The 27,767-nt window shown below is 45.1% G+C and overlaps 1 protein-coding gene across 2 annotated transcripts; it reads left to right on the forward strand.

Annotated features, from left to right (window-relative positions):
- BOD1 (biorientation of chromosomes in cell division 1) lies at positions 1-27,522 on the forward strand. Of its 2 annotated transcripts, XM_069968814.1 has the most exons (4): positions 1-106; positions 5,184-5,309; positions 21,294-21,386; positions 26,421-27,522. In XM_069968814.1, the coding sequence occupies exon 4, from the start codon at positions 26,456-26,458 to the stop codon at positions 26,966-26,968; it is 513 nt and encodes a 170-aa protein (XP_069824915.1). In that variant the 5' UTR covers positions 1-106; positions 5,184-5,309; positions 21,294-21,386; positions 26,421-26,455; the 3' UTR covers positions 26,969-27,522. The 2 variants fall into 2 exon arrangements, with proteins under 2 accessions (XP_069824915.1, XP_069824913.1); XM_069968812.1 differs by lacking the exon at positions 21,294-21,386.
- Positions 27,523-27,767: the final 245 nt, after the last annotated feature.

Below are 27,767 nucleotides of genomic sequence, written 5' to 3' on the forward strand. Positions count from 1 at the left end.
GCCTCGGTAGTGGGGGAGGAGCCAACATATATCCCTCCCCTCCGCACATGGCACCGTCTGCCTGCAGGAAGAAAGGGGGAAGAAAGTGGACGCGGCCGGGCTTCAGGTAATGTGCCAGCTGTGGGGACATGGCAGCCTGGCGGTCAGGGGGGCACGGAGGGGGCGCTGGCTGCTGCCTGACACCTGTCTGCAGCCTCCTGCTGGGGAGGGTGAGATGTGCTGCGGTGCGATGTGCTGCAGGCCCCTCTGTTCACAAAGAGAGGAAGACAGAATCAAGGCTGGAGATCAGCCCCAGTGCTGGAAGTGGGGAAGGAGCAGGCTGAGGGCCAGTGCGTGTGCTATATACCTGTATATACCAGCACTGCAGTCTGCCCTGTGCCACCATATACCTGTATATACCAGCACTGCACTGTGCCCTGTGCCACCATATACCTGTATATACCAGCACTGCAGTCTGCCCTGTGCCACCATATACCTGTATATACCAGCACTGCAGTCTGCCCTGTGCCACCATATACCTGTATATACCAGCACTGCAGTGTACTCTGTGTCACCATATACCTGTATATACCAGCACTGCAGTCTGCCCTGTGCCACCATATACCTGTATATACCAGCACTGCAGTCTGCCCTGTGCCACCATATACCTGTATATACCAGCACTGCAGTGTACTGTGCCACCATATACCTGTATATACCAGCACTGCACTGTGCCTTGTGCCACCATATACCTGTATATACCAGCACTGCAGTGTACTGTGCCACCATATACCTGTATATACCAGCACTGCACTGTGCCCTGTGCCACCATATACCTGTATATACCAGCACTGCAGTGTACTCTGTGCCACCATATACCTGTATATACCAGCACTGCAGTCTGCCCTGTGCCACCATATACCTGTATATACCAGCACTGCAGTCTGCCCTGTGCCACCATATACCTGTATATACCAGCACTGCAGTCTGCCCAGTGCCACCATATACCTGTATATACCAGCACTGCAGTGTACTGTGCCACCATATACCTGTATATACCAGCACTGCACTGTGCCCTGTGCCACCATATACCTGTATATACCAGCACTGCAGTGTACTCTGTGTCACCATATACCTGTATATACCAGCACTGCACTGTGCTCTGTGCCACCATATACCTGTATATACCAGCACTGCAGTGTACTCTGTGCCACCATATACCTGTATATACCAGCACTGCACTGTGCCCTGTGCCACCATATACCTGTATATACCAGCACTGCAGTCTGCCCTGTGCCACCATATACCTGTATATACCAGCACTGCACTGTGCCCTGTGCCACCATATACCTGTATATACCAGCAATGCAGTGTACTGTGCCACCATATACCTGTATATACCAACACTGCAGTGTACTCTGTGCCACCATATACCTGTATATACCAACACTGCAGTGTACTCTGTGCCACCATATACCTGTATATACCAGCACTGCACTGTGCCACCATATACCTGTATATACCAGCACTGCAGTGTGCCCTGTGCCACCATATACCTGTATATACCAGCACTGCAGTGTACTGTGCCACCATATACCTGTATATACCAGCACTGCACTGTGCCTTGTGCCACCATATACCTGTATATACCAGCACTGCAGTGTACTGTGCCACCATATACCTGTATATACCAGCACTGCACTGTGCCCTGTGCCACCATATACCTGTATATACCAGCACTGCAGTCTGCCCTGTGCCACCATATACCTGTATATACCAGCACTGCAGTCTGCCCTGTGCCACCATATACCTGTATATACCAGCACTGCAGTCTGCCCTGTGCCACCATATACCTGTATATACCAGCACTGCAGTCTGCCCTGTGCCACCATATACCTGTATATACCAGCACTGCAGTCTGCCCTGTGCCACCATATACCTGTATATACCAGCACTGCAGTGTACTCTGTGTCACCATATACCTGTATATACCAGCACTGCAGTCTGCCCTGTGCCACCATATACCTGTATATACCAGCACTGCAGTCTGCCCTGTGCCACCATATACCTGTATATACCAGCACTGCAGTCTGCCCTGTGCCACCATATACCTGTATATACCAGCACTGCAGTCTGCCCTGTGCCACCATATACCTGTATATACCAGCACTGCAGTCTGCCCTGTGCCACCATATACCTGTATATACCAGCACTGCAGTCTGCCCTGTGCCACCATATACCTGTATATACCAGCACTGCAGTGTACTCTGTGTCACCATATACCTGTATATACCAGCACTGCAGTGTGCCCTGTGTCACCATATTCCTGTATATACCAGCACTGCAGTGTACTCTGTGCCACCATATACCTGTATATACCAGCACTGCAGTGTGCCCTGTGCCACCATATACCTGTATATACCAGCACTGCAGTGTACTCTGTGTCACCATATACCTGTATATACCAGCACTGCACTGTGCCCTGTGCCACCATATACCTGTATATACCAGCACTGCACTGTGCCCAGTGCCACCATATACCTGTATATACCAGCACTGCAGTGTACTCTGTGTCACCATATACCTGTATATACCAGCACTGCAGTGTGCCCTGTGTCACCATATTCCTGTATATACCAGCACTGCAGTGTACTGTGTCACCATATACCTGTATATACCAGCACTGCAGTGTACTGTGTCACCATATACCTGTATATACCAGCACTGCAGTCTGCCCTGTGTCACCATATACCTGTATATACCAGCACTGCAGTGTACTGTGCCACCATATACCTGTATATACCAGCACTGCAGTGTACTCTGTGTCACCATATACCTGTATATACCAGCACTGCAGTGTACTCTGTGCCACCATATACCTGTATATACCAGCACTGCAGTCTGCCCTGTGCCACCATATACCTGTATATACCAGCACTGCAGTCTGCCCTGTGCCACCATATACCTGTATATACCAGCACTGCAGTCTGCCCTGTGCCACCATATACCTGTATATACCAGCACTGCAGTCTGCCCTGTGCCACCATATTCCTGTATATACCAGCACTGCAGTGTACTGTGTCACCATATACCTGTATATACCAGCACTGCAGTGTACTGTGTCACCATATACCCAGAGATCTGCTGCTGACAGGTGATCACACTTAGTTCTTGTACCATCCATGTATATGCCGGATTCTCACCATGTCTGGCTGGTATATGTCAGGCTGCGGGCAGTAAGCTATGCTGATATCTGATGCGGTTGTGATGGACTCATCACATTTATAGACGTACATAGTCTTCTAGTCACTACGATGGTCCGTTTCCCATTTGTAGACTTTCACTTTGCTGGCCTCAAAAACACAGCAGACTGCACTGAAGACTATAATATACTGTATATGGGGCTCGCTCTTTGTTGTGTAAACCTGCAGTGAGCGTTTTAGGTCTCTGCGTTGTCATATATTTACATTAAAGAATATAAGGCTTTATCTGTGCTGCCTTAGGTTGAAAATTTGCCAGAGACAGTGAATGGGGCTCAGTACAGGACTCGGCTATCTTGGAGGTCCCATAGACAGTGAATGGGGCTCTGTACAGGGCTCAGCTATCTTTGGGGCATCCTCAGATGGTCTATGGGGCTCAGTACAGTGCTCGGCTATCTTCACAGGTCCCATAGACAGTGAATGGGGCTCTGTACAGGGCTCGGCTATCTTCACAGGTCCCATAGACAGTGAATGGGGCTCTGTACAGGGCTCAGCTATCTTTGGGGCATCCTCAGATGGTCTATGGGGCTCTGTACAGGGCTCAGCTATCTTTGGGGCATCCTCAGATGGTCTATGGGGCTCAGTACAGTGCTCGGCTATCTTCACAGGTCCCATAGACAGTGAATGGGGCTCTGTACAGGGCTCGGCTATCTTCACAGGTCCCATAGACAGTGAATGGGGCTCTGTACAGGGCTCAGCTATCTTTGGGGCATCCTCAGATGGTCTATGGGGCTCTGTACAGGGCTCAGCTCTCTTTGGGGCATCCTCAGATGGTCTATGGGGCTCAGTACAGTGCTCTGCTATCTTCACAGGTCCCATAGACAGTGAATGGGGCTCAGTACAGGGCTCAGCTATCTTTGGGGCATCCTCAGATGGTCTATGGGGCTCAGTACAGTGCTCGGCTATCTTCACAGGTCCCATAGACAGTGAATGGGGCTCAGTACAGGGCTCAGCTTTCTTTGGGGCATCCTCAGATGGTCTATGGGGATCTGTACAGGGCTTGGCTATCTTTGGAGGTCCCATAGACAGTGAATGGGGCTCAGTACAGGGCTCAGCTATCTTGGAGGTCCCATAGACAGTGAATGGGGCTCTGTACAGGGCTTGGCTATCTTTGGAGGTCCCATAGACAGTGAATAGGGCTTAGTATAGTGCTTGGCTATCTTCACAGGTCCCATAGACAGTGAATGGAGGTCAGCACAGTGCTCGGCTATCTTTCGGGCATCCTCAGATGGTCTATGGGGCTCAGTACAGTGCTCGGCTATCTTTGGTGTTCCCATAGACAGTGAATGGGGCTCAGTACAGGGCTCGGCTATCTTTGGTGTTCCCATAGACAGTGAATGGGGCTCAGTACAGGGCTCGGCTATCTTTGGTGTTCCCATAGACAGTGAATGGGGCTCAGTACAGTGCTCGGCTATCTGTGGAGAATCCATAGACAGTAAATGGAGTGGTAACCAAGCCTGTGTGCTGCTCCTCCATCCAACTCTGCGGTAAGTGACTCTGTTCTTGTGATCAGTGGGCGCCCTGACGATCATATAGTTGAATCACCTATCCTGTATATTGGCGATAAGTTCATATCTCTAGGGGGGTTTTATATGCTGAGGACCCCCTTTCCACCCTGGTGAAGCAGCCTGTCTCCACAGGGCAGGTAATCTAAAAGCTTACACAGTCCCGTTGTTGGGACCATGTAAGTCATTGGTGGTCCATGTAGTGCTATGTCCGAGCCTTCCTTAGCACATTACAACACGACAATGTTACATCCTTTGTGGTTTCAGTAAATGACGGACATGGAGATCTTGTATGTGGAAATGTGAGGGTGCAGCGTTATCTGCTGGATAAATATTTGCTCTGTCGCAGTGGTGAGTGCACAGTCTGATGGGATGGAGTAAATGTGCGTTGTGCCCGGGGTTATACTCAATGCTGTTGTCTCTTTCCTGTCATCATCAGGCGGAGGTGGCTGCCCCGTCCTGTCAGGAGCTGAGACGTTGCTGTGACTACGACTAACTACCTGAATGTGGAATGTCTCCTGACCTGCCGCGGCTCAGTACTGCCGGACGCTGCCCGTGGTGATAGGTAAGCTGCGCTCTTCTATTCTTCTACTTTATGCATACATGTGTCATCGACAACTTGTATGACAATGAAAAGGTGACTGGGAACCATTGGTATCAGTCGTAGGAGGTGAGGGTGCTGAAAACTGTTACAGAGGGTTTGGACCATAGCAGACTGGGACACCATATAGTTCTAGGTAACCTTCATAGCATTATGTACAACCCCCAACCGAGCATTTACTACAGGTGGATGCTCGGTTACCATGCCTGAAGCGGGTGCCAGGGGCAGTGATAGAACATCAGACATTGACAGTCTTTCCTGATATAAAGAAAATACATTGTGCGCAATATGGATAAAATATTAATGTTAGAAAAGTTTCTGATTTAGACAGCACGGGCTGCGTCTGCGGCAAACCATTCACTTTGGTGGACCTGAATTGCAGTACCAGGCACGACCTGTAGACAAGCGTGGTGCAGTTTTTTGTTTTTTTTTAATCTTTTTCTAAGCATTGATGATAAACTAAATTGTTCACTTTACTCCCAGCCACTTCCAATTTGTATGTCTGAACAAATTCTTTAATTCCTTTAAAAAAAAAAAAAAAGTCTGCTTTCTTCCAGAAACAGCATCACTCTGTCCATGGGCTGTGTTTGGTATTGTGGTGCCCTCCTTTCCTCATACAGCCCCATTTCCTAAAATTTTTTTGTGGCTGTTTTATGGTCTTGTAGACTTACACGAACATATATGGATACATATAGACTAACATATATGTTACACTAACATATATGGATACATGATGTGGCAGTCAGGTTGAGTCATGGACTAAATCTGAGAGGTTTCTTTATCTCTCGACTCCTTTGATTTCTTTGGCTGGACGTCCTTGGAAGAGGCGCAGAATAGATGTTGTATAAGGGGTCATTGTCCAGGTTTTTTTTTGTTTTTTTTTTGGGACTCATAAAAATTCTTTAAGGTTTTTGTTATGTATAGCCAGTAAAAAAAACGGACAGGCGCTTTTTTTTCTTTCTCTATTTATTGGCGCTGTGTTGTAGAATTGGATTTCACTTCACTTGCATCTTCTTAATTTAGCTTTTAAACCTAACCCGAGGCCTTATTTAGACATTGCAGATTTACAGCAGTATTTGTAGGCTTAATACCAGTCCGTTTTTGGTTGCATAATATTGATCAGATATGTAATATTATAGTAAGCCCCTGGGGAGAACATTACAAATAGGGTATTCTTACCTTACCGCACCTCCCCGGTGTAGCCCTATGTCATCTTCGGATCCCCAACTGAGTGATCCCACTTCTAAGACTGCTCGCCTAGAGGTGGAGCCTGCTCAGCCAATTACTGTCCTTGGTGCTGTCCCGCCTCCGGCAGTGATTGGCTGAGAGAGTTGTCGCCGCCAGATGAGTCTGTCTCGGAAATGGAAGCAGGATCTCTCAGCCAGGGAGCCAAAGGTGAGGATTGAGGACACTGGAGAAGAATGGAAAGGTAAGAATATGCTGTTTAATATGTTGCTGCTCCTGGGGTTAAAGGTTTACTTTGGGCGGAATACCCCTTTAGGGTGGGTTTACACGTACAGGATCTGCAGCAGATTTGATTTGCTTTGAATCTGCGACTTCAAATCTGCTGCAGATCCTGTAAGTGTGAACGCACCCTAAATCTGGCATTTCATTTACAATAGTCCATTGGAATGCTGCCTGTCTAGATGGGCGCTTTTCAGACGTTGCAAAAATTTCTGTAACTGAAATTTATTTATCTGAATGGGGTTGTCTGGTGCAAATGGATCCATCCAAGGCCTGTCAGATGGAAAAACTTTCTGCTACAACTGTGACATGTGTGACTGTGCCGGAGGGTGTTCACACAGGTCAGGTGTGCAGCATCTGTATGGGGTTGTTTTAGTATTACGGACATGGATTTGCCATCTGCCATGTGTGACTGGACCCTTAGTGGACATTCACACCTTCCACGCTTTCATTTTCAGGGGCCCCTGGTTAAGCAAAAGCTGCGACCTGATGTAGCTCCACTGACGTCAGTTTTGACAACCATAATTATTGTCACATGAAGGCGTCCACGTAACGAAATCTCTTCAGATCAGTTGTTGGATACCTGGAGGGGGTCCTTTGTGTGTACGGGCTCCTCCAGGGACAGTGCTGATGGGGGGGGGGGGGGGGGGGTGCAGCAGAATATGGCGTCGGTTATTGTATAGAATATATATGCGGCTTGTGTTGGCTCCCCCATTGTTAGGATGCCTGGTAACCACAATGGTAATACTCAAACACAGCTGTCTATCCGACAATAGGACGATCATGGCTGTATATAAGGGCTGGATGACTCTGAGCTATACCTGCTTGTCACATATGTCAGCGGATATGTTGGGGCATTGTGGTGTTGTCTGCAATGTTGGGAACAAAAAGCACAATGTTGCATAGTAACCACTTATATTAATTGTATTCTGCTTTATTACTCTACACCACAGAGGCTGATAGTCAGTTCCTGGGGTTTTATGGGATTTTCCATTGCCTATCCTTAGAGTAGGTAGTATTATTAGTATTATTATTTCTGGTCGGGGGGTTATGACACCTCCCACCCTTCTGATCAGTTGTTTTCCAGAGCATGGCGCCATATACACTGTGGAGGCAACCAGCTGCATATGTTGCATAGTGTACATGCTGGGTAAGGGTGTGTTCACACTGAGCAAATCTGGTGAAATCCAGTGCTCAGTGTCCTGCAGTGTGTGAATGGGAGGGCGCGGGCGCATCTGCTTCCTCCCCTCTCCGCTCAAAGAATTGACATATCACTTGTTTAAGTAAAGAGAGGCAGTAGCGGAGGAGCGCACACTCTCCCATAGACGGGCAATGACACACGGAGGTGGGATTCCGCTGCAGAATTCCGCCTGATTTGATTAGTTTGAACATACCCTTACAGTAGCTCAACTCCTTTTCACTTCAGTGGGATTTCAGTTGCAGTAACCAATAATGGCCACTAAACGATGTATGGCGCTACTTGCTTCTGGCCCTGTTCACTGTGTATATGGCACCATGGATCTGCAGGTTGCTGATTGGCTGGGATGTCTGTTGTTGGCTCAGGGATCACTTGTGCCACACTGCGGCATATATCAGGGGATGTACCGTACATTTTTCTGACGTATAGACCAGACAGCACAAACAGAGCTGTAGAAAACTGTACAGTATATGTAGCTCTATGATACGTGTTTGAGCCTCTGCTGGGTGCACTCACATTCTCTTTGTATTTCTTCTTTTAGCCCCTTTGAATTTATTTGCATAGTAAAATTGTGTTAGTGCAGCGTCCATAGGAGCGGACAGGTGCTGGGGGGATAGAGAGATCTCCTGGCAGGTTGTCTCCTTTCATAGTCTTTTTGAACCAATGGGGTTTGAACAGATACGTTGCACTATATAAAAGGACATGACTGGGGTGCAGGTTGGGAGATATGGTGAATACCCTAAACTTTTCCTGTAAGCTGTATAAGTTGCAACCTTTTAAATGCTTTCTTAAAGGGTTTTATGCAGAGTTTAAATTTAAATTGCTGGCCTTTTGGTAAACATGTTATGCTTAGCTCTCCGCTCTTCTACGGTGTCCCCTGCTTTCTGCAGCCCCCTTATGTCGTGGCTAATTTCTCGGGAGTGACAACCTGCTCGGCCAATCACAGGCTGTGTCTCTGTCCTGTCTCAGCCAGTGATTGGCTGGGCGGGCTGTCACTCCAGAGACAAGTTAGTCTTGGAAGTGGTGGAGCTGCAGTCAGCTGGGTACACCGGGGAACCATGCAGAGGTAGGCAAAATATGTTTGTTTACCAACAGGCCGATATATAAAAAAAAAACGCTAACTTCTGTAGTACATGTGTCTGGAAACACTCCGCAGCATTGTTCTTAGCTTGTGTAGCCTTTGGGACCTGTTAGGATTTCTTGGTATCTATTTATCTAGATAAGGCTGGTAAAGCTCTGCAATATACTAAGAAGAGTCCTGTCGCTATGCTCCCCTCCACAGTTCAGTGTGGCTTCACAGCTGATGCTGGGAGATGCACTGTTAAAGGGGTATTCTGGACACACAAACTTTTTATATTTCTGGGGCTGCAGAAAAATAAGTATAACCTATCATCACCTACCACAATCCTTTTGGGGTCCCCTTCTGAATGCTCTGGCTGCTACTTCCAAGAGAGTTAGTCTCGGCAGTGACAGCCTGCTCAGCCAATCGGTGGCTGCACTGTTGTCCTGTTCTCTGAGTGATTGGCTGAGCGGGCAGTCGCTGCCCTAGGAATGACCAGAGCAGTCATAGAGGTACTGTGAAAATCTCACTGCATATATAAGTAATTTTTAATATCTAGAATGCCCCTTTAATGTGTAAGGGGAAGCCAGGAGAGAGAACTGCAGGCCGGACATTTGTTAAAGGGGTTGTCAGGTGTTCAGTATTTCCCTATATACAGCTGCTGGTGCATATGAAACAATAAAATCCTATGCTTACCTTTCCACGCTCCTCCGGTGTCGCCGTCACCCCCCCCCCCCGCTGACTGCAGAGCCTCCACCTTGTCTCAGGAGTGACAGCCCACTCAGCCAATCACTGGCCCGGCGGCTGTCCCATCTCAGTCAGTGATTGGCCGAGCAGGCTGTCACTCCGGAGACATGATAGTACTGTCACTCTTTGCACTAGGTGGTCTCCGTAGAAGAGGCTCTGCAGTCAGCGGGGACACCAGCTACACCAGGGGAGTGTGGAGAGGTAAGCATAGGCAGCAGTATATTAAAAAATACCAGATGCTGGACAACTGCTTTTAAGGGTGGAGAGGGATAGTATAAAAATAAAAAAATATATAAAAAAAGTTTTAATAGTTTCCAAACTGATGGCGTAGGCCAGTATGTAAATGACTCTTAATAGGCGCTGACTTTCTCCTGGAGTGCCGCAGCTGTCTCCTGGTATTACGCTACACATAATCTCAGCCGCTCTTCGGAGACTAGAACGTGAAGGGCTTCTGTGGTTGCTTCTCAAGAAGGCTCCAGTCACGTGGCAGCATGGTTGCTTACTGTATGGAGGGTGGCTGATGGGATTAAGTGCATGGCTTGAAAGCCGAGTTACTTCTGGTCAGACGGATGGGAGTGTATGACGTGTGGTAACAGGTGCAGGTGGAGAGCCGGCTCTCGGTGCTGCGGCCTCTCTGATGTGTAAGTGATCTCCTGTGACACGCCGCTGACTGTCTCCGACAAGCAAGAGGTCCCTTCTACAGGCCGGGGTATCCGGGGGGATTACAGACAGATATCTACATTGTCAGCATGTTACTTATTGCTAATATATGGGGGAACATGACGTGTATTGGGGGCTTTTTTGGTTGTAGTGTAAAGTGGGGTCGATGTAGACTGGAAATTGTAGAAATTTGGTGTTTGAGGATTTTTTTTATTCTTCGGTTACTTACTTGTCTAATGCGGTTTTCTTGGGTAATTGGTCTATAGCAGTGTCCCCCAACTCCCAGAGTCCTCAGGGACCGCCAACAGGTCATGTCTAAAGGATTTGCTTAGTATTTCACAAGTGATATAATTATAGTCAGTGCATCAGCTACCATCACAGGGATATTCCCAGTCCTGACCTGTTGGTGGTCCTTGGGGTCTAGACGGGGGACGGAGAACCTTTGGGACATGATGGGAATTGTAGTTTTGCAACAGCTGGACTGCTAAAGGGTCCCTATTGCTGGTGAATGTGACTTTTCAGTTTTTTCTTTCCTTTAGGATGTGTTTACACGTACAAGATCTGCAGCAGATTTCATTTCATTTGAATCTGCAACTTCAAATCTGCTGCAGATCCTGTACGTGTGAACGCACCCTTATATTAAAAAGGAATAGCATAGTCTGAAGCGGGTTATTTAAGATGTTAAAAAATCTTTAAGTTTTATCAGGTTGAGTCCCTTTACTACTTGTGTTATCGGTTGTTTTGTAGTGGAGATGCATTTCAAAGTTGGAATCTTGCACGATTGTCAGTAGATTTTTCATTGGGGCCTATTCACATCACGTTTTGTCCACACGTCAATGATATACTGCCGTGTACTCTCAGAAGGCCCATGAAGTGTACTAGTGATTAAATCTAGGCTGCAGTTGGTCCCCTAAAGTTAATAGGAGCCCCTCAGGAGGAGTAGGCCTCTGTATACATTGGCATACACCAGCACTGTGTGCAGACAAAACGTGATGTTTGTTCTCCTTTTCCTTTATGTATATTCTCAATCTTGCTCATCTGATCTGCTGGGGATGAGTGTGTTGACCTTGCAGAGGAAAGTCACCTTCTGGGGTAATTGCCAGGGAGAACATATGACAGAGTCTTTCTTTCATCGGTGTGTTCACACATACAGGATCTGATGCTGCAAATATCAACGTAACTAAATGAGTGAACACAGCGTCGGATCCACAGCAGGTCCTGTACATGTGAATGCCAATAATCCAAATGTAAAAATCATATTTCACTTTTTTTCATATAGAAATAGCTTTTTTTGGTTTTCTGAGTTGTCCCTAACAATCAGATTTCTTGTAGATTTGTGCCTTCAGTTTTGACTTTCTGCATTTGACGCTAAAGCTGCATTCACACGTTCCGTGAAGTTGTCCATGCCCACGGACAAATTTATAGCCCATTGTTTTGTATCAGGCTAGTCACATGTTAAGTGTTTTCACGGATCTCTAATCCGTTCCGTTTAAAAATAGGATGTCATAACTTGGAATGGAAGCACGGAACGGATTCCCCATAGAAATCAATGAGATCCGTGTTTTTCACGGATGCACATGGATGTGACATTTGTGTTCATCCATGAAAAACGCGGATGTGATGTAATCAATGTAATTTAAAATGCCTTAAAAATGCAGTGAAAAATGTGGACACTGATGACAACACGGGCCATTTTGCACGGATCACAAAGGTAGCTAGCAGACCAGAAAAAACACTCAACATGTGAATGCAGCCTAAATGTGATAGTGGCGGGAGCATAAGAGACCACTGCACGGCACTAGTAACCTCTGTCTCTGTGTTTTGCTTTATCTCCCGCTGGTTGTATACTTGTCCCATGATGTGCCTATCCATTCTCGTCTCTATGCTCCATTGCAGGCCCTGCAGAATTTCCTGTAGTCTAAGCCCTGTGAAATGGATGAAGCTCTGCTCATTAGGCTAGATCCCTAAGTTGGAGATAAGCGGATCAGGACAGAAGCTGCTCAAAGTGTGAGACGCTCTCCGCTGCCTCCTGTGATCTTTTGAGGTGATTTCATGACTGTGTAGGGCAGGCGATACGTGACGGACGGGCAGTGGCTATTGTCAGGAAGGTTATGTTCCCAGGTTATAACTCTGTTGTGTTTTAGAAGTGTGTCCACAGCTATGTGCGAAAATCTTTTTAGGTGGAATTAGCAAACATTAAAGGGGGTTCTCCAGGATTAGAGTAAGGCTTGGTTCACCCTTGTGTTGGAGCTCTTCCATTGCACCTTGTGTAAAGCAGTAAATGGAGCTGACAGGTCTGCCTCATGATTGACATTTTGACACAATTTTTCTAGTCTGACACAGAGCTCTCTGCTGCAACCTCTGTCTGTGACAGGAACTCTCCAAAGCAGGAGGAAATCCCCATAAAAAACCTCTCCTGCTCTGGAAAGTTCCTGTCAGGGTCAGAGGTGGCAGCAGAGAGCACTGCGTCAGATTGGAAAGAATACACCACTTCCTGCAGGACATACAGCAGCTAAGTATGAGAAGACTTAAGATTTTTAAAAATAAGTAAATTTCAAATCTATATAACTTTCTGACACCAGTTGATTTTAAAAGAAAACGATTTTTGCTGGACAACCCCTTTATGGATTGCTAATGTGCACTTCTGCAAACAGCCTGAAATCATTCACCATAATACACGCAGTGATAGTCGTTACAATCGGAATTACGACCATAATTACGATCATTTGTATACTCTAGTATACGAACGATTGTGATCATGAACGAGTGAAAGTACATACACTGAACTATTTGCGAACGATTAGCGATGACTGACAGTGACTTTATGGTCAGCTCAAAATCGATGCGATCGACATCTGAACGATTTTTCGGTAGTCGTTGATCATAGCCTGCGTACACACGGAAAGATCAACTCTTACATTTGAACGATATAATGATTTTTCGCTCTGTGATCTTATTGCATAATAAGGACCTAATAGGCTCTGTTGGATTTCTGTCTCGTGTCTGTTATTTTGCAGGATCCTAGTGTGCCCCAAAAATACTGCAAACATTTCTTTATGTAAATGGAACCTGGCCCCAAACTTAGCTCCGACTGGATCCAGCCTAACTTAGCTGCATTATTCCAGAAGCTGCAACATTCTTGAGCTGACTTGGTGTGTGGGACTGCAGCTCAAATCCATTGACGTGAACGGAGTCCAGCTTTAATATCACACACACAACCTGAAAGCAGGAGTTACCCTATTTATAAAAGAAAGAGCTATATTTTTCTTATCCTGGATAATCCCTTTAAATACCGACAGTTTGCAGGTAAATGATGTGAATCCTTCTCTTTAGAAAGACTTCAGAAGAGAAGGATTTAGAGGTAGTCATTTCTAACAGCCTTAATATGAGTCACCAGCGCAACCAGGCGGTAGGGAAAGCAAATAGTATGCTGGGCTGGATAGCCAGAGATATAACCAGTAGGAAGAGGGAGAGTGTGATCCCCTGTATAGAGCTCTAGTGAGACCACATCTGGAATTAGCAACATGTGATAGCATTAGATAGAAGAGGCAATAGCAGCTCCCTGTTGAATGACCTCTTCACAGGTCACAGAGCATGCTTAGTAATGTTTCACATTCATCTCAAGGGCACAGACTCTGTCTATTGTATGTCCACGAGTCTTGCTGTAAAGCAGGTCACTAAATGCTGTTAAAAACAGCTCAGGCATGATGGCAACCCCCATAAAGGTGTACAAAGAGTAAAATTAAAGGACAACTCCCACAATTTTTTTTGCTTATTTAACACTCATTACAAAGTTATATAACTTTGTGATGTGGTTAAATAACTGGTCTGGCCCCCTTCCTCCACTTTCGAACCCTCGACCCCCCGGAAGTTAAAGAAATTATACATTACCTATTACGGTCGTCACCGTCCTCTTCTCCCGGGCGCCATCTTGTGACGACGACGTCCGAACCGAGGGGGTGGTCCGGGTCGTCTTCCTCCTCGGCGTCTTCATGGAAAGTGAATGGGATAGAAAAGGCTGCTGGTGCACATGCGCACCAGCAGTCTTGTCATTGGCTGGAGCGCATCACATGACTTCCAGCTTGCTCAGCCCTGATTGGCTGCGCTTGCTGGAAGCCATGTGATGCGCTCCAGCCAATGGAAAGGCTGGCAATGAAGCGCACTGGCAGCCTTTTCCATCCCCTGGACCCGGAAGTGAGAGACATCGCTGGACGGCGGTGACGGAGAGGTGGACGGCGGGCGAATCGAGTGGCGATCTTCACTGGAGGGATGGTGAGTATGGTGTCTGGGTGTGTGTGTTTTTTTGTTTTGTTTTTTTGGGGGGGGGGGGGCGCGTGGGAGTTGTCCCTTTTTAAAGGAAAAAAAAGAAACAGATTAGAAGAAAAGGACAACATTTAGTATCTGACTCCAATCAGTAAAAAAAAAAAAAATTAGGTGATATATGCCCTCTAAATCTGTATAGTCTGAAGGGAAAGGGGGGACGTAATTGAAGCCTTTAAATATGTTAAAGGGCTAAATAAGGTTCTAGAGGGAAAAGCTGTTAAAGGGGGAGTGCGGTGCTACACATTTATTCTCTAAATGACACACATTACAAAGTTATACATGTATATGTGTGTTATTTAAGTGAATGGCCCCCTTCCCCGTGTTCCCCTGTGCATTATACTCACCGAATTACTATGCTCAGCCAATGGCGGCTGAGCAGCTGATGAAGCGCTGGAGAGGGGGGCCGCATTACTGCCGACCCCGGCTTCCATCTTGGTACAATGATGTAATCTTCAGGAGGTCGGCTGGAGACCGCTCCAGCCTTCCCTCATGACTGCCCCCCCCTCCAGCGCATCATCAGCTTAGTAATTCGGTGAGTATAATGCACAGGGGAACACGGGGAAGGGGGCCATTCACTTAAATAACACACATTACAAAGTTGTATAACTTTGTAATGTGTGTCATTTAGTGAATAAATGTGTAGCACCGCACTACCCCTTTTAATAAAAAGTGAACTCCAGAACAAGAGGACACAAACTGAGGTTTGTTGAGGGAAAGATATTATATATATATATATATATATATATATATATATATATATATATATATATATATATATATATATATATATATATATATATATATATATAAGAAAGGAGATAGTAATATGGCAGACTAGGTGCAGGAGCAGGTGGTCTTTTTCGGCCGGCAATCTTCTATGTTTCTATGTAGGGTTTTGTGTATGTTTGTTATGGTAGCTATGCTGTAGGTGTAATCCTCAGAGGCTCGGGTGAGCGTTTAATAGTGTTCAATGTTTGTAGAATTATTAAATATCGGTGTAACATTTCCAGATTTGTAGCTGTTTTGTTTGCCTACTTGTCAGCTCTGACTACTCCCACCTATCGTCTGAGCCCAGCGCAGTGCTGTATAATAATACTGTAATGCTGTATGGAGGTTTCCTTGTAGAGCGCTGCTCCGTTTTGACGATAATTATATGGTGTGGCCATCTACTAGCGGTAGTAGGGGTGGAAATCTGTCACCTCAATAAGCTGCTATATAGTACAGAGACAGGTCAGTTCTATTAGGCCGGGTTCACATTACGCCTTTGTTTACAGCAAAATCAAATGTAGTTAGACATAAACACAGAACACGGACTATTTGCCCACTGACTTGAATTCTGAAAAAGAATACAAACGTAAAGCATAGAAAATTTTAAAAACAAGTAATTTTTAATTTTTTTATTTTTTATGACCTGAGTCAATAGGGGTGTATTCTTTTGTATAGAATACATCAAAATCTGTGTTATAGAATCTGTTAATGTGTATAAAATATATGTTAACCGTAAGCAAAAAGTCAAGTGTGCATCTAGCCTTAAAGGGGTACTCTGGAAAAATATTTTTAAATCAACTAGTATTAGAAAGTTAGAGAACTTTCTATTTAAAAAAAAAAAAATCTCAATTATTCCAGTACTTTTCGGCTGCTGTATGTCCTGCTGGAAGTGTTGTATTCTTTCCAGTCGGACACAGTGCTCTCTACTGCCACCTCTGTCCATGTCAGGAACAATCCAAAGCAGGAGGAAATCCCCATAGAAAACCCCTCCTACTCTGAACAGTTCCTGACATGGACAGAAATGGCAGCAGAGAGCAATGTGACTGGAAAGAATATGCCACTTCCTGCAGGACATACAGCAGCTGATAAATACTGGAAGATATGAGAAATCTGGATAACTTTCTGACGCCAGTTCATTTAAAAACAAAAAACGTTCTCTTGTTCTGCCAGACCCCATAAGACCCTGAGGATGTCAGCCACGTAATAGCACATCATCTGTGGTTGCACACAGTAGTCCGCAGTGATGTCACCTGATCGCTGCGGCTCCATGTCTGCTGCCTCCCACACAACACAGGTCAGGCAGTTTAGATGTTTACAGAATACATGCTGACAGTTTCCATGGACGCATAACAAAAGGCAAGGACAATACATATATAAAACAATGATATTATAATTAACAGTAGCTGAATACAAGTTGGGCCTTCAACCTTGAAGTACTTCTAGTGATGACAGCCGCATCTATGGGAGTCCAGTTGCCAAGGCAGCAGTGTGATACCAGGGGCCTTGCCTGCACTGATACCTTATGACAGAAGAGGCTTTCTCCACTAAACAGCATTGTAGGAGAGGCTCAGTGTTATGTCTGTCTAGGCACATGTATAGCCTGCCCTGCATCATGTGAGATACACTCTAAGGCTATGTTCACACTACGCAAGTTCCGCAGATTGTAACAACGGCCGTGATTTCTGCGGTACTTACGTAGTGCTGCAGGCTGAGGGAATCAGGGCCAGAATGTATACACATGGTATACACTCTGGCCGGAATCTCTAGTAGTGCAGTAGAAAACTGACATGTCGGTGCACACTATGGAGAGAGCGGCTTCGGCCACACTCTCCATTGTGTGCTGTGGTGAGTTCTGATGCGGGCGCGCACGGATGCAGCGCTAAAGATGATCTTTTCTGAGACCGGCCATTCCGTGACTCTGCGGGGTCACGGAATGGCCGGTCTCTTGCTATGTGTGACCATAGCCTAACACCGCATCTCCCAAGTAGTCGCTCTCCAGCTGTTGCAAAACTACAACTCCCATCATTCCCCATCAGTCTTTGGCTTTCAATTCATGATGGAAGGTGTAGTGTTGCAATAGTTGGAGAGTCACTCCATGGGGTAAGTATATGCTGATATCACGGCTGAGCAACTAATGACGCGGCAGAGGGAGGCCGGCACGAGGGACGGTCGGAGCGGTTTGGACAGCCGCCCTAAGATTACATCATTGTCACATGGCGGACGGGGGTCGACACGGATCAGGTATGTATAGAGCACTACACTTCCGGGTCTAGCGTGGGTGGGGGGGAAACACGGGGAAGGGGGCCATTCACTAACATAACATACATTACAAAGTTGTATAACTTTGTAATGTGTATTATTTAGTGAATAATTGTTTAGCGCCGCACTACCCCTTTAATGTGCAGAGATTGAAAGTGTTGCTGTCGTTATAACTTTCAACAACTAAATCAACAGTAGATGTGAAATAAAGCAAGTTTTCAGTATACATTTGTTATTATTTTTGTTATGCTGTAAAACAAAGCTGTACTTACCAGAAATCCAGGTCCAGTCTCTAGAAGGCAGATTTTCTGACTTGTGCTGGTGGAAATAATAGACTAAACACAGGAATTCCGGCCAGTACAGAGTCACGTCTCTAGTGTGTTTATCAATGACATGACTGCCTTCTCCCTGTGAGCGCTCAGATGGCCTGGGATACACAGGACTTCCTGTTTTCCGAAAGAGTCAGAAAACAGGAAGTGCCTCTATGATAGCTAAAAAAAAATATTGAATATAAATTGCAAACTTGCTTTATATCACATCTGCTGATTCAGATTTTGAAAGTTATAGTGACAGTGACACTTAAAGTGAGCAAATAACAATTTATAGTGACTCTCTTGCCACAGTACTATATATAGCCGTCTGCTTGGCTCCTTTTGCTCTATAACGTGCTGTCTACAGATCAAACTGCATTATCAATGTGACAGGTTCCCTTTAGAGTAAAATGTTTATCTGAATTTCTCTTATCTAATAAATGCATTATAGATGTGAGCTGAGGCTGGGGAAAAAGGACGGCAGCTTTTAGTGTCATTTTTCTATCTTTTGGCAACAGGTTCAGTAAACATTGTGCTTGTATCGCTTGCTGCTCACCAGGCTTAGTAGCTGGAAATCTCCCCGGCTTCTCTAGATATTCTACATATTCTGTTCCTGTGTGATAAAAAAATCTTACCCTTCACAGCAGAAATCAGAAAACCTACATGGAGACAGTATGCATATTAGACCAGATGTATGATATAGTGGAATATAGAGGGCGCCCAGTGATTAAGTGGTTGGGACTAACAACTTCCCTACGTTTGATAACCTACTGAAATTCGCTGCCTGTTGTGAGGCTAAGGGGCCTATTCCACGGGAGCGCTAATCGGCCCGATTCGGCCAATAATTGTCGCTCAGTGGAATAGAGAAAACGATCAGCCGATGATCGTGTCATCGGCTGATCATTTATTTAGGGCCAGACCTAAAATCATCGGTCCCCCACCGCGCATCGCTACGGTAGAATTGCGGTGCGCGGCGGGCGACCGATTTGAGAAGCACCATACATTACCTGTCCGGGCTTCTCCTGCGCTCCGTCTTCCTCCCTGGGTCCCGCAGTACAGCATAAGCAGCTCCGCTCAGACCGCTCAGCCAATCACAGGCTAGGACCGCCACGGCCAGTGATTGGCTGAGCGGTCTGACAGCTCAGACAGACCGCACCGGAGTTGATGCTGCACCGCGGGACCCGGGGAGGAAGACAGAGCGGAGGAGAAGCCCGGACAGGTTATGTATACTGCAAGGACATCGGTAACGATGTCCCTGCAGCCCTCGCTCAACGATTATCGGACCGTGGAATAGGCCTAGTAAACAAGCGCCGATCTAGCAGATTGGTGCTTGTTTACATTGATTGGACCCTGCTCGGCCCGTGGAATAGGACCCTAAGTATGTCTCTAGCAGCATAGAGACAAAGATGAAATACAGGAAGTGGGGGCAGGGCTTAGATAGTGCTATGTACTGTGTACATACAATCTGTAAGCCTGTCTGGCTCCCCCATAAGGTCAATTCTGTGAATGTAAGGTAAATCAAGGCTTCCCTCTAATCTCTAACCCCACCAATAAACTTTAGGGAAGCTGTCCCTTGTACAGATACCAGCGTTGCTTTATGTACACAGTCCTGCCCCCTCCCTCTAGTCTGCAAGCTTATCATTGGTAGGAGCAGCCATAGTTCAGAGCTTAAAGGGGTAGTCAGGAGAACAAAAAATGGTTTACAAATGAACTGGTGTCAGATATGGCTTCTAAACTACTTTTATTAAAAGAAAAAGTATTCCAATATTTATCAGCTGCTGTATGTCCTGCAGGAAGTAGTGTATTCTTTCCATTTTGACACAGTGCTCTCTGTTGCCACCTCTGTCTGTGTCAGGAACTGTCTAGAGCAGGAGAGGTTTTCTATGGGGATTTCCTATTATTCTGGACAGTTCCTGACATGGACAGAGATGGTAGCAGAGAGCACTGTGTCAGACTGAAAATAATACACCACTTCCTGCAGGACATACAGCAGCTAAGTACTGGAAGACTGGAGATTTTTAACTAGAAATAATTTACAAATCTGTGTAACTTGTTGATTTGAAAGTTTTTTTTTTTTTTTCCCTCTTTCTCCTCCTGATTATCACTTTAATTTAATCATCTGTCAGTGCTAGTCCTGTGCACTTTCATCAGCACTGTCACGGCATAGCAGAGAGAAGTGCGTGCTGTGCTGTGAGCGGCCAAAGAAGGGAAGGGAGTGAATGAGAAACTAGCTGTGCACCACGGAGGGGAGACTCAGTAGTGTGAGCACTGAAATTACTGTGTCCCCTATAGTTAATCCATGTAAACCAAGGGTAGGGAACATTGGCTCTCCAGCTGTTGCAAAACTACAGCTCCCATCATGCTAAAGCTTTGGCTCTCCAGGCATGATGGAAGTTGTAGTTTTGCAACAGCTGGAGAGCTAAGGTTCCCTACTGCTGATCTAAACCATGCGGGTTAAATTCCTCTTAAGTCCAGCTATGTGTTAAATCTCACTCCAGTTTACTGTACCTGCCTCCATTCACTTCTATAAGGAGAACCGACTTCTTGAAGTTTTTGAAACAAATTAGATGACTGTTGAACCAACGCACATAGGCCTCCATGTCAGCAATAAAAAAAATGTTTTATTTACTGGATGCCAGCAGCTTCCCTGGCACATACAGTAAACGTGCACTGTGATGGAGGCTTTACCCCAATGATGGGAGGGGTCCCGTCTGGCCTCTCATTTCCCCGCCACCTCTGCCACACACAAGCACATACACTTTGCTTCATATTTACACAGATGGGAAGGAGCGTTGGCCGCTGATTCTCAAGGTGCTCTGGAAACCGATAGTAAGATCAGGAATAGTTTCTGAAGCCAGAAGGCGATGTCTCCCCCTATTGGGTATCTTGGAGAATGACAGTTTCTATACTTGCAGTAAGAAACAGTGGTCGGCTTCAGCAGATCTGCACATTTCTGATGAATTCTGCCATCAAGCTAAACTTTTAGCGTCCTTTGTTTTTTTGCAAACCCTGCTTTATGACCGGATAGAGCTGCAATCTGCGTTTTCTTCTCCAGCCGTCTGTATGCGAATAGACTTCAGCCACCAAGCAGTTGACTCCTGTGCACCAAGACGCTGGGTGCTGCTTCTTTGCAGTCACGTGTCCCCACTTTCTTCCAGATTTCAGCGCACGTCCTGGAGTGCTCAGTTACTAGGAACGCTGAGCCCACCTTGCACTTGGATCACGGTACTGGAGTCACGCTTTATGTACAGGTGAGTACTCCTTCCATCAAGTGACATTTGTGTATACTGCTATAGACCTTTATCATGGTGTTTTCCCTTTGTTCCTGGTAAAGATGGCCAAGCATACAAGCTTAGTTAGGGTGAAATCTTGTATTGAAAATGTTTAGTGAGCAGTGTAGGCATCTCCCAGTCAAAAGTAAAGGTGATTTTATGAGAATTTAGAAAAAAAATATATATATATCAAAATGAGGGAAAACAACAACCCCCTATTTCCTGCAAAATCCTCGCTGCTTCAGCAACATGATGCTGGCCTGGTGTCCCCCTTAGAAAGTACTTTGAGTTCATATACATTATTGATGTGACTGCCACCAATTGCTGGCCTGTGCGGCTTCTTGCATAAAAGTCACATGATCACCTTGGCCAGTGATTTTCTTAAGTGGGGATTTCGGGGTCCTGTTCTCAAGATTGAAAGTGGTTTGACCCACAATCTTAATGGGGACCCTGAAAACTGTTGTGCTCCATGCCAAGGATAGGCGACAAGTTGTCCCTTTTAAAGGGAACCAATCACCATGAAAATGCTACCTATTGGCATCAGGTTATAGAGCAGAAGGAGCTGAGCTCACAGGATGATCACGGATTTCAATCAACAAGTTAGGCTGTGTTCACACTACGTTTTGCAATCTGTTTTTTTTTTTTAAAAAAAGGATGAAATAAATGGATGCAATTGTGTGCATCCATTTTGATAAATTTTTTTTTTCCATTGACTTCTATAAACAAAAAAAGTATTTTTTTTTATTTTTTTTAACAAACACAAAGGAGTGCGTTCACACGTAACAGATCCGCAGCTGATTTCTCGCTGCTAAATTGCAGCGAGATCCGCTGCGGATCCCTACCCTGTACACTTATGGGCAGACAAACCCGCAGCGGGATGGACATCCCACTGCTAGTTTGTCTGCAGCCCGCCTGGTTAACTCCCATCCTGGTTAACTCCATGATCCATTTTAAAACTTTTTTTTATAATGGAAGACAATGGGAAAAAAGGATCAAAATGGATACACACAAATGCATCTGTTTTTTCATCACAGATTGCAAAAATGTAGTTATGCAAGTTATGCTGAATCTTTTACCACAAAGATCTATCTATCTAATCTATCTATCTATCTATCTCCTCTCCTCCTCGTTGATGGGTTATCTTTAAGCTAGAGCTCTTTGGTGTCTTTTAGATGCGGTAAACCTGTGCAGATTTGGTGCTGTACTGTAGGGGAAAGTCTTTGGAAAGTTACATATTCACAATAATTCCAGCCATCTTCAACAGTTCCTAAGGGGGCCTTTACACAGAGAGATTTATCTGACAGATTTTTTTTAAGCCAAAGCCAGGATTGGATTTGAAAAGAGGAGAAATCTCAGTCTTTCCTTTTATGACCTGCACCCTGTTTATAGTCTGTTCCTGTCTTTGGCTTAAAAAAATCTGTCAGATAAATCTCTCTGTGTAAAGGCCCCCTTATTGGCCTATGTGAAAGGCCCAGCGAATAGATGACGAATGAGCAAATGCTTGCTTGTTGTCTGATCGCATTTGTTGTGCAGGCCTAAAGATCAGCAGCATATCTCCTCTTGTAAACAGGGAATGCTCAAGAAATAGAAGTGTAAAGCCGTGTGAATCATCCAGCTGTCTGGTCGCGGTTCACCGCCAATAATTTGCTCGTCTAAAGGGTGCAGGGCTGGTGACTAGATCACAGGGGCTCCAGGAAGGATCTCCATCAATAGCGGCCAGCATCAGCTGTTCACTGCTCAACCAACCAAGCATGTGTATATATAAGTACACCACGGCCAAACACCTCTGTAAGCTGCTTATGTCCATAGAACCATTGAACGTTGAAATTTAACATGATCCTTGATCCTGCTATCACAAACAGGGTGAGGATGCTCCCATACATATGAGATGGTCAGCCACTCTCGCTGAGACCAGTGAGCTTGGATAAATTTTCTCTTTTGTGCTTGGGGACCTTGAGACCCTATGACAAAAGCGATTATCGGCCGTTACGGAACATGTAATAGAAGACAATGATCAGCAAAGATGCATGATGTCGGCTGATCGTTGTCTTTCAACATGTTAAAACATCAACGATCAGGATAGCAGCGATCTGCTGCCATCACCCCATGTCACAGGAGCGGTGGCAGCAGATCACTGCTATTTTCTATGGGCTGCCCGGACGATATAGTGGGGAACAAGAAGCAAGCAAGCGCTGACCCGACAGGTTGCGCTCCTCTGAATCGCTCCATGTAAAAGGCGCTTAAAGGGGTACTCCAGCGGGGGGAGGCACTTTTTTGCTGGGGACCTGCATTGCGGCGCTCTGGTGCCCGGTTCCCGGACGCTTCCGGGTGTCTGACACGGGCCCGAGACGTGACGTCTCAGGTCCGCTAAGCCACTCTGTGAAGGGGGCGGGATCCGTTTCAAGTCCGCTCAGATCCGGCCTCTGTCACTGAGTGGCTGAGTGAACCTGAGATGTCACGTCTCGGGCCCGCGTCAGACACCTGGAAGTGGCCACCGGAGCAATGTGGGACCTGCTGCTAGAATCAGGGAAGTGAGTGGACGTCTTTTCCCTCAGCCACCCCCCCCCCCCCGGAGTACCCCTTTAAGACTGGCCATGCATTTGAAAAAAGTTGACTTTCAGTAGGACTTGATGTAATATTTGTGGGGTCTTCTCCTTTGGGGCCATTAGTGGGTGCAATGCTGCCTACAGATTCAGCTGTAATCTGAGTCTCATCCTGGGGCCATCTCCTGTCCATGTGTACTGTCCTCTAGAAGAATATTCCTAGGGAATCCTCTTGAGATCTCAAGCTTGGTGAATGTTTACTCATGGTGAAAGCCAACATTATAAAATGAAATTTTTATTTTTTTTTAGGACTGTAATTTTTATTAAAGAGTTTTTCTTATAACATACAATAAGAAAAAAGTAATACAAACAAGGGTATCAACGGTGGGTAAAACAGCTCAGCAGTATCAAAAGAGGCCAGGTAGAAGGGCTATACCTCCATTTAAACAAAGAAGGAGGTTATGTCGTGTCTAGGCATAGGATCAAATAAACCAAAAACAAGATAACAAAGTGAAGGCCTAAAGCATAGCCGGCTTGTCTACAGTCAAAGGGAGCTGTACTATATCATAAGCAGACCATACCCTAAGCACGTAAACTGACAGACCAACATGGGGGTACGAGGACCAAGACATGACAGTAGACAAAGGAAAAAAGAGGGGGGGGGAGGGGAATAAAATTAAATTTTATGAGATGATATAGCAATTGTGGGGTGCTGGGACACTCAGCAGTCATAAGACCCTTTGCTCAAAATGTGTTTGAATGGAGTGGTGGTTGCACATGCTTGTTTGTTCTCCATTTAATGTCTATAGAACAGACCGTCATGAAGTGCCTAGCTACCTTTGTCAGTCCTGTAGACTTTGAACGTGACAGTGTTCATGCGCGACCATGGCTCCATTCAAGTCTCTGCAGTACAAGGGCTTAGAATCCCCATTGTATGGTTAGTGGGGGTCCCGGCAAGCATACATCTCTCCCCTATCCTGAGGATAGCTGATAAATATTTTTTTTTTTTTTTTGTGGGTAAAGTTTTACAAAAAGTATCTGCCATGTTTAGTAGTTTGGACCAAATATCTAAATTTACTCAGCTGTCAAAAAGGCACATCTTTACTATAATTTTTTTTTTGTTTATATAAATCTATGAACACCGACATTTATCTTATCTTTTTGGGCATGATTTTTTTTTTTTTGTTTGATAGACAAAGACAGACTTCCCAATTTATATTAAACTACGTGAAGAATCAGTATTGTGGAAGGAAATCGTAAGGCTTTCGGTCTAATTCTGTTTGTTTAGATTTTGTTTGTTTTAACTATTTTTCCTGAAGATTTTTTTTCCTGTCTACTGTGACATCATAGCAGGGGTGATGTCGTTGTTTTATCGGTCGCTTAATTTGAGGACAATTTTAAGGATTTTAACTATTTATGCAAGGTAGTTGGTATACAAGATGATCAGGTGGTTCTGTAATAAAATAATCTGTATTTGCAGCCCTTGCAAAAAAAATTTATTTTTTTTTGTAGGAGAAGTCAGGAGGACTCCTTATGTTTGTGCTTGTATTGATAGATTGAGATTTCTTCATTACTTTTTCTTTTAATAAGTTCCCAGTAATTTCAATGCCACTTACTTTTGTAGAAAATTTTTATATACTTGTCTATACTGAGATATGATTTTGTTGTTTACCTAAATGACTTCATAGATGATATAACATATACTTGCTACTTTACTTATTAAAAAATATCATCTGTGTGGAATGTTTCGAGTAGAAACTTTGGTTTACTAAGGGGTGGCTGGGAAGTTGCTACTAAATTGTCTCGTGTTTTTATTTTTTATTTTTAAATAACATTAACGTCAATGGCCTATGTAGCTTAGATCTTTTAGACAAAGAGGATGTATGCTGCCAAAAGTGTATAATTGGGGGGTTTTCCAGGCAAGATGGCTATCCACAGGACATCCCCTGCTGATCAGCTGTTCTGTGGATAGCTTATCAGTAGTATGTAGAGAGTAGAGATGATTGAACAGGAATGATTGGAATGGGAAGACAGCGAAAGTCAAATGATGATGTTTCGGGTTCGCACGAACCTGAACTTTGCCCCTGTTCGATCATCTCTAGTATTGAGTGGACCTGTCAAACTGTTTGGGAACGTTATTTGAATTCGGAAGTTCGGCATTGGATTCCCCTTGATTGCTGAAGTTGGATGGAGCTCTAGGGAGTCCTGGAAAACCTAGACATAGCCATAGGCTGTGTCTATATTTTCCTGGCAGCCTTAGGGCTGCATCTAATTTCACCAACCGCGGGAGTCAAATGCCGATCTTCCGGATTCAAAGAACGTTCCCGAGCAGTATGACAGGTCCACTCCACAGTACTCCTCAGTCTATGCAGCCCATGTTGTAAATATGTATAGTGGAGTAAAATGTCTTTGTCTTTAACCATACATCTTATTATTGGTTAACTGATAGCATTGTGTTTTCTATTTCTAGGTGTGATATAGGAGGTGACCTGGTTGGAGGAGAACATGGCAGATAGTGGAAGCGGGACGAGTGGATCTTCGGCAGTGGGAGGCGTTACGAATGTTTCTTCTCTTCCTCCCGGTGACGCCCATCTAATTGCATTGATTGTTGAGCAGCTAAAGAGTCGGGGCCTGTTCGATGGCTTCCGGAGGGATTGCTTAGCTGACGTTGACACAAAACCAGCATACCAAAACCTGCGACAGAAAGTGGACAACTTTGTCTCCACGCATCTAGACAAGCAGGAGTGGAATGCTGGAATGAACAAAAACCAGCTCCGCAATGGACTGAGACAAAGCGTCATTCAATCGGGAATGCTGGAAGCCGGAGTCGATAGAATTATTTCACAGGTGGTGGATCCGAAAATGAATCACATATTCCGACCGCAGATAGAAAAGGCTATACACGAATACCTGGAGACTCAGACAAAAGAGGACGTAGCGCCGGCTCCACCCCTGCCTCCGCCACCTCCTGAGCCAGAAGAACAGGACCCCCCCGTGCCCTCTCAAAGTGCCTCTTAGAGGAGATCCTACTTATGAAAGATTTCACACAAGAATCCGCAACGCCAATAAGCAACGTTCTAGCTACCTGTAGCGGCGTGCTCAGTAGATTACATCAATTTAAGTGCAGGAAATAGAACTGGAAAACGATTTGGAGACCGGGAGTCTCCATGCTAGAGAGAGAAGTCTGTAGATGGTCTGGGATCGGTGGGTAATCTCTGATATAGGTAGGACAGGGTGGACATTGGTTTAGATGTCAAATGAACTCTTTGTAGCTGCCTAGTAATTTTTTTTGCATGTGGCAATATTTACTTTTGAGGTGAAAAATGGGGATATCATGTTTTCTCTTAATGATTTGTGTTTTGCCTTTGTACAATAGACTACCTAACGTATCAGTTGAATGTACAAGTATCACCATTTCAGACCGCCAAAGTGTGCTGGGCTTGTATTTTTTGATTTTACTTTTTAATACTTTTTTGCTGCTTTTGAAATTTGAATAAAGTATTTTTGTTGTTGATGTTGGCATATACAGTGGATTTTCTTTTCCAGAAAATAAAGGCTTTTTGATAATGAAATTATTTTCTTGGAAATTTTATTTCATATATTTAAACTCTTACTATTTACTGCTATTTTGGAAGCACTTTCATGAAGATCAGGATTATCTTGTCATGTTTTCACCTCGAAAGATCGATTAGAGCATGCCTTTCACCATCTGAGTCAGTCATTAAAAATAACTTTTGGCATGCAAAAATTTATTGATCGCAGCGGATCTCACTACGATCCCACTACGATCAGTATATATAACCAAGCGTGGCAGCCA

This window comes from Dendropsophus ebraccatus, chromosome 4 (genome assembly GCF_027789765.1).
Source record: "Dendropsophus ebraccatus isolate aDenEbr1 chromosome 4, aDenEbr1.pat, whole genome shotgun sequence".
NCBI classification, from domain to species: domain Eukaryota; kingdom Metazoa; phylum Chordata; class Amphibia; order Anura; family Hylidae; genus Dendropsophus; species Dendropsophus ebraccatus.

What these genes read in the sequence shown, in the direction of transcription:
- BOD1 (XM_069968814.1), top strand. Translation starts at nt 26,456, where the DNA reads ATGGCAGATAGTGGAAGCGGGACGAGTGGATCTTCGGCAGTGGGAGGC.